General features: G+C 39.4%; 1 protein-coding gene across 1 annotated transcript in view; it reads left to right on the top strand.

Annotated features, from left to right (window-relative positions):
- Positions 1 to 12,500, top strand: part of LOC138033545 (dolichyl-diphosphooligosaccharide--protein glycosyltransferase subunit STT3A) — a 26,218-nt gene that overhangs the window by 3,541 nt on the left and 10,177 nt on the right. Inside the window, exons 3-10 of the mRNA XM_068881313.1 lie at positions 940 to 1,061; positions 2,994 to 3,139; positions 4,139 to 4,187; positions 4,842 to 4,990; positions 5,906 to 6,016; positions 6,375 to 6,455; positions 7,307 to 7,699; positions 9,165 to 9,257. Coding sequence (XP_068737414.1) covers positions 940 to 1,061; positions 2,994 to 3,139; positions 4,139 to 4,187; positions 4,842 to 4,990; positions 5,906 to 6,016; positions 6,375 to 6,455; positions 7,307 to 7,699; positions 9,165 to 9,257 — 1,144 coding nt within the window. The remainder of the gene's footprint in view (positions 1 to 939; positions 1,062 to 2,993; positions 3,140 to 4,138; positions 4,188 to 4,841; positions 4,991 to 5,905; positions 6,017 to 6,374; positions 6,456 to 7,306; positions 7,700 to 9,164; positions 9,258 to 12,500) is intronic.

The following is a 12,500-nucleotide window of genomic DNA, read 5'->3' as shown; positions in this document are numbered from 1 at the left end:
ATCCCAAAACACTGATTGTAACAAAACAGTAATTACATAACAATGCTTAAAACGTTTGTGCGAAGTTTCCAGATGATACGAGCTTGAGTTTGTGGTTAAATGATCAAATATGTGCGTTCGAATTCAACCCACCAGTGAATCATCAACGAAATCTTTGGCTGCTTCAGCTCTCAGTCGACCTCATCGACCCCCTCGTTTTGCCACCAATAAACTCAGCAACTGGTAATTTCAATTGATCTTGAGGAAATTGACTTGCTCTTACATCAGCTTAATCTAAAGAGAAATTGCAATAGCAGTGGATTTGAAAGGCGTACTTTTAACCTTAGTGCCAACTGGAAAATCAGTGAAGTTTCCAAAAATGACACAATCCCCATTCTCCAGCTTCTTGAACACTTTTCGTTTTCAAAATCTTGGATGTTTCCTACCTTAAAAGCACTGTAAACCTTAAACAGGCCGTGTCAAAGAATACCTTCACAGCCAAAAAATACAATTTATGCCAGACCGATTTGTGCAGGCGAGTTTCTGATTGGCGGAGATTAACAATGGCTCACCTCATGCGTCCAGCCGTGATTTTGGGAGTGAACGCTGGCTCATTTCCCAAAACAGTGGCTGGTAATTGAGCCTAATACTTTATCAGATCAGGGTCAATTTCTTTAAAAAAGTCTTCTATATCCAGTCTTGCAACCATTCTAGGAAATTTTGCATGAACATTCCTCAAACTTCGATTAATTGAAGCCAGTTAGAGTATGTTTTCCCTGTTAAGTGTCCAGGCTTAGATGAAAATTATTGTAAGAACAGTTGACAATGTAAATGTAAATAAAGTTGATTATTAAAGTTTCGGGATAAGGCAAGGTGATGTAGCATTATTTTTAAATAAAATAAACTGTGATCATTCAAGCGACCATCTTGTTAATATCAAATAATATTTTTTCTTATCAGGTACTTCAATTATAGAACTACAAGGTTTTTAGCTGAAGAAGGCTTTTATAAATTTCACAACTGGTTTGATGACCGGGCATGGTATCCACTGGGAAGAATTATTGGTGGCACAATTTATCCAGGTACAGTAACACATCAATCACTGAGCTCTGTTTTCAAACTTTTCTGGAATGATAGGTGTAAACAGAGATGATCCGTGTCATTCCAAAGGCGTCTAGTTCTTTCAGTCACTTCTAAGAATGATGACGATGGCTTACTGTTTCTGCTGCAAAACGTCCACGAATCATGGACTTATTCCACAGTCTCATTGAAAAAAAAAAGCTAGTTCTTTCAAATGCAGTTGATGTTGGATGTTTAAGGTGCACCCAAGGGAAGGATGGGAAACTACATGTAGTTTATTGAGCAAAGGACAACTAGAGTCCTAAGCAGGATTTGAAGCTGCAACCCCTTATTAATAAGCACCAGTTGGATGCTCTACCATCAAGCTCCTTCCCTGTAAGAGCTATACTGGAGGTTCTACACAATGTAGTAGAGGCACCCAACTGGTGTTAAGAGATCGTAGGGTTGAATTCTGTCTCGGTCTACGTATTTTCGGAACTTTGTTCTTTCGCCTGTCACCAATCGACTAGATCCCCATGCTACCTCTTCATTTGATGCAAAAAAACTGCATTGCACTGTAAACATTCTTTGTAATCATGAATGAATGCAGAACAATTTGCACTGTAAAATGAGGAACTAACTCGTGCCTCTCCTTCCCTGAGGCATCAGTCAAAGGACTGTTAGTTTTTCTAACTTTGCCCAGAGAAACCTGTAAGAAAATTATTGAGCTGTAAGAGGTAAAGTATCTCTGGCGTAGGTAAAAAGATTTACCTTTATTAGTGATGTAAAGATATTTGAATTTAGGATAACTGTCACATAAACTGCCGAACCAAAACCTTCAAGAAGGATTAGGATAAAACCTGCGTTAAGTGTGATCAAAAAACGACCAATTTGCATGTTGTCTGTGATGTACCTTAAACATAACTTCACACAACTCAGCCCAGAACATCCGATCAAACATCCATCAGCATCTTTTTGTAAATTTATGGATGAATATCATATCATGAGGTATCACTCCATACATTTCTTTCAAAAATATGACAATTTTTTATGTGGCATCTGACAGGATGCAGCAATGTGGATCTGCATAATTCCCTAAAATTCACATCCTCCGCATAAGTACGATATTTTCCGCATAAACAGAAGAAATGCCTAATATTAGTGATGAAGCATCTGCTTACCATCCTCACAAACTTAAAAGCCTAAGAGATTGAAGAAAACATGCCATTTCTTTGGCAAGATGGAAGGTCGAAAGCAGTTTCCACACATTTTTCGGCAATGAGCCTGGACACTAGAACCTGTACATGTGTTATCCCTGGGATCAAAATACCTGAAAATGGTCAATGATTGAGGAAATGGATCACAGTCCAAACATATACATGTAACAAATTTGCTCCATATCTTCAAATTTAAACAAAATTCATGAGGAGAAACAAAATAAGTTTTATTGCTTTATTTATTTTAGAAAATGTGGTGGCAAAATGCCACCTGGTAACCCTTTTATTTCAATGGTGAAATCTGGTCGCAAATTGGCAACTCTTCTATATATTTTAATCACAAAGCGAAAAAATTCAGTAAAATGCGGCTGTATTGGTTGCAATTTCGAGTCCTGATTTACCATAAGCATGTAAATACATTGGAAGACCCTAATTATTAGTTTTATAACTTGTTTAAATTTCCGCATAATCCGGTGTAATTTCCACATAATCAATGCTTGTTTACGCATAATATGGCCAAAATTTTCTGCATAATCTTTCCCTTCCTTTTTTTCTGCATCTTATCAGAAGCCCAGCTTTTAGCTGTTACTTTGATGGACAACTGAAAGAAAAAATACTAAAAAATACCTATCCGATCATCTTAATTGGAAGAATAGTAACTGTTACTCTGTTGTGTTAGGTAACTTACGAGTGCTTGATCAAAAAAAAAAAGAACTATTTTTCTTTCCTCTTCTTTAGGTTTGATGGTAACATCTGCAGTCCTGTATCACATTCTGAATTTCTTCCACATCACTATCGATATCAGAAATGTCTGTGTCTTCTTGGCTCCTTTATTTTCATCGCTCACTACACTTGTGACATATCACCTTACTAAAGAACTTAAGGTAATTGTATCTGGGCGGTGTTATTTGTAATTTAGAAAATTATTTCCCTTCTCTCAGCTCAGATTACTTCTATCATCATAACCATTACAATTTTCTCAAATTTGATTGGTGTATTAACTGCTTTATTTTTCACTAATTATTGTGTAGGGTTGAAATTGGACAGTTGGCTGTAATCGGATACCTGAAATCGGACAGTTACATCAGCCAATCACATTAAGTGCATTCAGCTTAATCCACCAATCACAGAATTTATCACAATAACCATAGCAACAACCACTTACCCTACCGAACTGGGGATTTTCCAAAGTGGACGAAATTTGTAACATTAGACAGTGAAAAAGGAGTGCATTAATTTTTTTTCTCTGAAATTGTAATGGCTTTGATTAATTGGTAACTGGACTTCGTGCCATCCAATTCGGTCGGTACTCGTGATTAAACAAATCAGACTCTCACTACGCAGTCGTCTGATCTGTCAATCACTCGTATGATTACAGACTGAACTGGACTCCACTTAGTCCTATTACCGTTATTAATCTTACTTGCTGACTGAATAACTTTGTTCATCCAATAACATTCACTTGTATGGTTAAAGATGCTAATTTGGTTTGAAGATCAGCTTAGATCACACTATAAGTTCTGTAATTTTATTGCAACATTCATTCATGTAGATGAAGTGATAAATTATTGGGGAAAGCTTGAGACAACTTGCCACAACATGTTACATAATGAATTTTATCTCTGTATGTATACTGCAAGCCAGTGCAAAATTGGTCAATAAAAATAAGCTCTAGTCATTAAAGACAATGGCGGTAATACATGTGCCTCTGGCATGTGGAGTTTCACCACACACCTGCCAGAAATTATATATAACCTTTCTATTCCTTGCAAACAAAATGATTGTTTTAAACAAACGTCATCTGGATCAAGCTCTTTGCATTCTGTGAAACAACTAAAAATTAATCATTAACCACTTATTATGAAATGCATCTTCACCTTTAGGATGCAAGTGCTGGATTAGTGGCAGCTGCGATGATCTCCATTGTCCCTGGTAAGACACCACTTTTTATTTAGAACCTTGTGCATTTAGAAAAATGTGTTTTTTGCTCTGAGAAGGCCACTTAAAAAAAGCTCAACCTAAGCACTGGTGCTTGACTGCTTAGGGCTGGAAATGTGTACTTCTAATGGTACGTGTACTCATAAAGTGAAGCTCATTGTGCAGTACCACCTAGGTCAATCTGCCTTTTACCACTTACATACTTAATTGAGTACTCCCCATAGGGCCTTTTCAGGGCCAATGAAACACAATCAACAAAACAATAGAACACAACAACTGCAACTGTTAAGAATCCCAACTGGCCGGAGGCAAACCAGTTGGCTATTTACAAGTGCAGCTGGGAAGTTGAACCAGGGACTACCAGGATCAAATTCAACGAGTGGTAAGAGCGGGTCTTGAACCCGGGATCTCCGGATCTCAAGGCAAGCGCCCTAACCACTCAGCCACACTGCCATGTACCACTTGAACCACTTAGCCTCTTGGAGATCATGTTCGACAGGAATTGCTCATAGAGGGGAACTTGACATGAAAGCCACCTCAGATGTACTGGTACATGTACCACTTGAACCACTTAGCCACACTGCCTCCTATAGTGATACAGGGTTCTAGTTGTAATGAGTGACTTACTTACCTATGCATTCTTGTTAGGTTATATCTCTCGTTCTGTTGCTGGATCATATGACAATGAGGGCATTGCCATTTTCTGCATGCTACTCACTTATGCCCTTTGGATCAAATCTGTCAAGACTGGCTCATTATTCTGGTCAACCATGTGTGCTTTGGCTTACTTCTACATGGTGAGTTATTCGACTTGACTTCTGATTTTTCATTGATACAGATCTCAGTACCCTTTGAGAACACAAGAGTTACAGACAGGGCTGCACTCTTTCTAGTCCCCTGAAGCTGCCACTTTTTGCAACTCTTTCAGTCAAATCCACAACGTCTGGCTGGTTACATGGCATGAAGCCTAGAAGCCATTGACAAACAACTCCTCTGTTCATTCTCAGAGAATGGATAAAGTGGTTAGTTTCTGTAGTCCCGTGAAAAAAGACGCAACAACTCCCAATGTTGTTGGGACTTGTTGGTTCTGCAGATGTTGGATGGTGTTGGCAGTTGTGTGCAAACAGATGCGACAACTCCCAACAGTGTAAGGACGTACACTGTATTATGGGAAGGATACGACCCATAAGACTTTATAAATTCGGCTGCCAACTTTTTTTCAACATGTTAATGCATTGCTATCTCTATGGACGCCATATGGAATGTGTGTGCATGGGCCGCAACAATGTTAGAAGAGCTGTGCAAATGGATCCAACATCATCCTGCTACGCTTCAGCGTAGAACAATTAAAGAAATGTTGGGAGTTGTTGGCTCAAAAGCTTCACCAGTTTGAAACTTTGTGCAACAACTGCCAACAAAACAACATGCAACAGAGTGTGCAAATGGACGCAACATGTAACACCCAACAATGTTGCGTATGTTCGCACAGGGCTTAAGGAAATTGTGGTGTTGCATCGGTGGGGAAGTGAAATGCAGAAATGGGTTTATCAAGTGGGTTGATATGATAAATTGACCACCCTAGAAAAAATTAATTTGAAAGCTGACATTTCGAGCATTAGCCCTTCAGTAGGGCAAACAATCAAACCCACTAGCGAAAGGCAACTGCTTTTTTTCAATGAAATTATTATTTATTACCTCATCCCTTTGTGTAGGTTTCCTCTTGGGGTGGCTATGTGTTCTTAATCAACTTGATTCCTCTCCATGTTTTGGCTCTGATGGTGACTGGAAGATTCTCTCATAGAATCTATGTTGCGTATTGCTCAGTAAGTAAGAGATACTGTATTTTGGTACCTTCTTTGGCTCAGTGTTTCATAGTATGTGGAAAATTCTATGCATAATTATTTGTTGGCTCAATAAATTCAGTTCGGCATTGAAGGGGTCAAGAGTTCATCCCCGGCTATTCTAACACAATAGAAACCGGCAGATCCATGGTTAAACACTGTAGTTACACGAAAAAATGACCAATAAATCATAGGCTTTGTTTGAAAACACTCCTGACCAGTGTTCACAAACTTTGTGTCACATGTAATTGCAAAGAGTAGCGGGTGTAGGCCTCCCACGACAGTCGTGTGCCCATTGCTTTGTGCTTTGACACCATGTATTGTCACTTCTTATTTTCAGGTTTACTGTTTGGGGACGATTTTGTCAATGCAAATTTCATTTGTTGGTTTCCAGCCTGTCCAATCCAGTGAACATATGGCTGTAAGTTTAGTTCAAATTTGGAACAAAAGTCTTCAAAATGTCCATTTTTGAAGTATGACAGGATAAGGGAGGACATTAATTGTTTTTAGCTGTTGTATTGGAGCTACATGTACACTCTAACTCCAACACTCTACATGCTAACTCTTTTATTGCCTACAAAACCTAACCTGATATTGAAAGCGAGCATGTGCACATGCACATGAACAAACTAAACTATGAGTATACTCCCTCCAAATCCAATGACTCGACAATTTATACATAGGACGAGGCACTATTTTATGGCAAGATTACGCCAAGATCCTGTAGATTTTTAGATTTTTATCCGTACTAGCTGCTCAATAAATCATTGAACTAGTCGACTGAAAGGAAAATATTGCAGAAGTAGATTTATGTTTTGGAATGCCGAAGATAGGCTAAAAAAGAATGGAATTGATTTCTTGAATATAATAATACTGAAAATTTGTGTCTTTTAATCTATACGATCTTATAGTTTGATTTCTTCTGTTGACTGTCTTTAACATTCTTGATCAGACGAAAGTAAAAAAGCAATTTGCTCATTTGCAGTACAGGTTCGATTTATATATTTCTGAATTTCTAATTAGTTGTCACCTTTCAACTCACGCAAACTTGCTGTGGTAAATAAATTGCAAGAATAGTTGCATACATTAAAACCAGTAAGCAAAATAACTTAACGTGCCAAGTGCGAATCATGCCTTAACCAGAAATGTGAGGGTTCATTTACACCTCTTACTATACTATAATTATTATGATCTAATAGTAGTTAACGATATGTATCACAGCAGTTCAACTTAAAATTCACTTCCTAATGTGATGCCTATTTTTCTTTAAAGGCATTTGGTGTGTTTGGTCTGTGTCAGATCCATGCGTTTGTGGACTATGTCCGCGCACACATGCCCCGCGAACATTTTCAACTTTTGTTCAAGACCGTCGTGTTGATTGCAGCAGTTGCAGTTTCCACTGTAGGTGGCATTCTAACCTTCACTGGGAAAATCTCACCGTGGACTGGCCGTTTTTATTCTTTGCTGGATCCATCCTATGCCAAGAACAACATTCCAATCATTGCTTCTGTGTCTGAACATCAGCCAACAACATGGTCGTCATTCTATTTTGATCTGCAGTTGATGGTCTTCATGTTTCCTGTCGGCTTGTACTATTGCTTTTACAAGCTCACGGATGCAAATATTTTCATCATTATGTATGGTGTTACCAGCATTTACTTTGCCGTAAGTACAGTTAGATTGCAGAGCATTGTGCAGAAGAAATAGCAACAAACTATAGGATGAAAAAAAATGCAAAAAACTATAACGTACATAATTGCCGTCTACCTACAAATACTTGAAAACTATTAGAGACAGGAGGAGGTAAATTACAGAAGAGTGGCGTCTTTAAAAATTACTTCAAATTCTATTGATAATTCATGAGAGAAACAGCCCATTAGGTCACTAAAAAAAATGTCACGTGCATTAGAATTCTTTACATAAAGCATACTGATAAGGCTTAGCTTGTTTTTCTTGTATGCGAATTTTCTCCTCTCACAATAGACCATAATAAGTTGTATTCTCAGTATTGGACTGGAACTAGCTTGCAATGGAGGCTAATGCAGGGGAATTTTTCCTAGTGCAAATACTTTTTAATTTGTTCCCCTGTATTAGCCTCCATTGCAAGCTAGTTCCAGTCCAAGACTGAGAATACTAATACTGGTCCATTGGAAACTTTATTCAGACTCCAAATGGAAACGCTTTCTGTGGAATGTTTTTGCAGCTGTTCAATAAACTCGCATGTCGTGTTTTATCGCTCTCGCCTCATGGTTTAAAGGGAACCTCCACTCTTACTAAAGAATAAGTTTAAACCGAAGGAAATTATGTTTACAAAGAAATTTCTTCGGAATTTGTTAAAACAGTGTTTATATCAAAAAAAGTGGATTTTAAGATCGCTTATTTTTCAGTTTCAAATTTCGCGGTCGCAGCCATCTTGAATAACTGTGACGTGTTACGATTTCCCTATTGTTCTGACACAAAGAGCTTTTGTCAAATAACAATAGGGCAAACGTATCACGTCAAAATTATTCCACTAATCGCCTAACTCAATGTTGTACCCAATTAAAACCCTTTGAGAATAAAACGTTTTGTTCCTGGTTTTTCCATATCATTTATATATGAATGCTACATTATCGTGCAAATACAATACACACAGAGTCTTAATCCCTGGAGATTTGAATCGGGTACAACATTGAGTTAGCCGACTTGATCTATTTCTTTACTTAAATATGGAGATGCATCGGATTCGACCTGATTTTGTAGGTACTTCTCCATGGTTGGGAAAAAACCCCTCACCGTTAATAAATGCCCAAAGAAAAAAATACGGAGTTTGTGATCCAGGCGCCTGACGCAATGTCAGGTTCAGTTTCAATCGCCAGATTGTCATTGGTTACGGCCACTGTTGAGAGAAACACAGTGTAGCACTTGTGTTGACACTACTAGAGCTAGTGTAAACTCTCTGGTGTTTTGAATCCCTAGGGGAACACTGACACTGAACAGTAGAACTTGATGTACCACTAGTGTTAACTCGCTAATGCGATCGCAATCATTGCCACCATGTCAGTTTCGATGAGAATTGTTAACGTGTGGAACAAACTTTACCAAGTAAACTTCGATGTTTTGATCGTGGAAAAATGTTTTTTTTTTTCAGGGTGTAATGGTTCGTCTGATGTTAGTGCTGGCCCCTGTTGCTTGTATCTTGTCTGGAATAAGTGTGTCCACTGTTCTTACTCTGTACATGAAGGTAACAGCTTATTTGTCGTTCGTCTTTTACATGATGTCGCGACCGCCATGTTTGGTTTCTCAGAATTGAACTCTTTTCTTAATCAAACAATTTTTTTGTTTCAATTACATTTTCACTAATCCAGCGGTTGAGAAAACGCCCCGGCATCCGGTCATCAGTTTCTGTAAATACCACATAATCATGTTCTCTAAAAGTAACCCCTGATGTGGACCTGAGGGGACATCCTGATAAAAGAGCAATAGGAAGCTTTCACGAGGAAGACGACAACGGCTTTGAGAACGTTATTTATTTTTTAACTTTGCATTGTAATATCTCGATATTCCAAGACTTTCGGCATGGAAAGTGTGTACATTTGTACCAACATTCGAGGAATAAGATTGGTATGAACGGTGCGGTTTTTAGGGAAGAAAATAGCCTGGGGAGCTGGCGGAGCATTTTTATTTCAAGGATTATTTGAACACGCGGTAGTATAAAATCGATGGTTGCTTCGTTGTTGAGTGAGTTTCAAAATCACTAGTCCCCAGGCAAGTAGCGGCCACTCGCAGCGAAAACCATCCTACTCGCGAGAGTTTAAATAATCCTGCGATAAAATATCCCACCAGCTACGTAGGCTAGGAAGAAGATTATATTGTATTGTCGGGTTCTCACATCCTCCTCCCAATCTCAAATCTGGTCAATTCGCGTCGTTTGAACAACCGAAAACGTCACTCCAGTATCGCCAGGTACAAAACACAGGACTCAGTTCACAGGTCTCGTTCACATTAACTCTGGTTTTACCAATACAGAAACAAACCTAAGCATTCATTAGAGCTAACCTTAAGCGTAAACACTCTTGTTTAGAGCGGTTTTCAATTGAGTGTCGAAAGTAATTAGTGGATTACTTTGGTTTTGCATTACTTCACTCAGTGATTGGTTCAAAGTTCTCGCGCCATTTTTTCAACCAATCAGAAGTGAAACCAAAACCAATCGTGGCTCGCGCGTGCACATTTTCCCGCGCTTTGACGGTGTCGGCCACGCGTAATTACTTCGAGTTTTGATTGGTTTACTGGATTGTCTCTGACTGTGTGTGTTTATTAAGAAAAAACATTGCAGTTAAAAAAAACTGAATTGCGCCTCTTTACAAATAAGAAATATAAGAAATGATTTAAAAACTACTACTATTATATAATTACAAAGCGACTACTGTCAGAAATTACTTAAATGCTTCCCTCGCACTCTTAACTATGAATGAATTTGCAAATCTATTTGTCTTTACAAGAGGCATGGCAAACCTCCTCTGCCTTCTCAGCTCATATGAGATAGAAACTGAGGGAGGCAGGAGGCTGGTAATCTTACTCCGTGGATCATTAACAATAGACTTAAAAAGGTGTTCTGTTAACTTTTCCTGGTGGGCCCTGATGGACTCAAGCCCTGCTAACTGAAGGGCGTCCGAGTAGTGCACCCTGGGAAAAATGCATGATAGGGCCCTCCTTTGCACTCTTTCGAGCTCGACTTGTAGATACTTTGGTAAACTGTAATGGAAAACAGGACAAGCGTAATCTAGTGAAGACCTGATACATGCGCAAAAATATGTTACAAGATCTGAAGTAGGAACGTGCGCGCGCTTAAGTTGAATAAGAAAGTACAGTTTCTTCGACGCTTTTTTAACAAGTTCTTCTATATGGTCGTGCCACGTTAGCGTATCATTGATTGTCAAGCCGAGTAGCTTTGTGCTCTGTATGGTTTTGATAGGAGTTCCGTCTATGCAAACCCTAGGGAGTTGCGGGGAGTCACGACTGAAGGATATAACTAACTCTTTAGTCTTCTCGCCATTAAGCTGGAACAAATTTTCCTTGGACCAATTGTAGATTGCATCTACTGCTTCTTGTGACTTGCTCTGTTGGCCTTTAGGTATGTTCTCTGATACCGTAGTATCATCAACATATTTCCACATGTTGAAGATGCTTGGAACAGTCAAGTCATTAATCATCAAGAGAAAAAGCCAGGGACCCAACTTTGTCCCCTGTGGCACTCCAGACGGCACTGTGCCCCACTCTGAAACGCAGTCCTTCCCAAGTTTGACTCTTTGAGATCTTCCTGACAGGAAGTCAATCACCCAGTTGATTACACTATTAGGAATATTGACCCGCTTCAATTTGTTGACCAAACTCTTGTGGTCTATGAGGTCAAAGGCCTTTCGATAATCAAAGAGAAGGACACGCACAGAAGCACCGTTACCATCCGTTGCTTCGAGCCACTTATGAATCATACTAATGAGTGCCAACACGGTTGAAGAACCAGATATGGTACCAAACTGGTTGGAGTCAACTAGGCTCTCTAGGGCAGGTTTTATGTAATCAGAAACAATAAAGTCCTCAGATATTTTCGAGAGGGTAGACGTGAGAGAGATTGGACGCAGTTCCTTTTTTGGGTCGGTGACTTGCTTCACCTTGGGCAGGGGGATGACATCTGCAATTTTCCACATTGAGGGTAGTTTTTGCTCACTGTATGAGGCGTTCAGGATGTTTTGAACAGGAGTAACTAGGATTTCGGCGTACTCCTTTAACACCCAGTTGGAAAGGCCATCCGGGCCAGAAGCTTTATGCTTATTCAGGTGAAGCAGGTTGTTGTACACTCTTTGCACGGACACCTCTAGGAACTCTGGATTCTCTTCTAGGGGCAATTGTAGGGCCTCACGCTCGCTGTCGATGGGCTCGTAAGGTTGAAGTGGCTCCAGTAATGCATGGTTGATGGAATTAGCAACTTCTGTTGGAGACAAGTTGTTATACTCAGGAACATTGAGGGAGGAAAATAGTGACGAATTTTGCTTTTTTGATCCACTGAGCTTATTCACTTCGCTCCACCACTGGCGCGGGTTGACACCTTTAAGATCTTTCACCTTAGAAGTGTAATACTTTGCTTTACACCGTTTCCTTTCTTTATTTACTGCATTACGATAGTACTTGTACATCAGGCCTGATTTATTGGCGTGAAATGCTTGCTGGCGCTTGCGTATTAGCTCCTTCAGCTTGACCGACATCCAAGGGGCGTCCTTTGGGTAGACTTGGATCATTCTCTCAGGCATGATATTACTCATGCCGATTTCAATCACTTCGTTAAAGACCTGGAGTTTTTCCTCACAGGTAGGCTGACTGATGACAACAGACCAATTGATACTACTCTCCGTCCTTTTTGATTGGCCAAAGTAATTTTTTTGGTTTGGGTTTTACGACACTCATTTGAAAACCGCTCTAAGGTCTAATT

This window comes from Montipora capricornis, chromosome 14 (assembly GCF_036669925.1).
Source record: "Montipora capricornis isolate CH-2021 chromosome 14, ASM3666992v2, whole genome shotgun sequence".
In the NCBI taxonomy this organism is placed as follows: domain Eukaryota; kingdom Metazoa; phylum Cnidaria; class Anthozoa; order Scleractinia; family Acroporidae; genus Montipora; species Montipora capricornis.
This window is presented reverse-complemented; position numbering and strand designations above follow the sequence as displayed.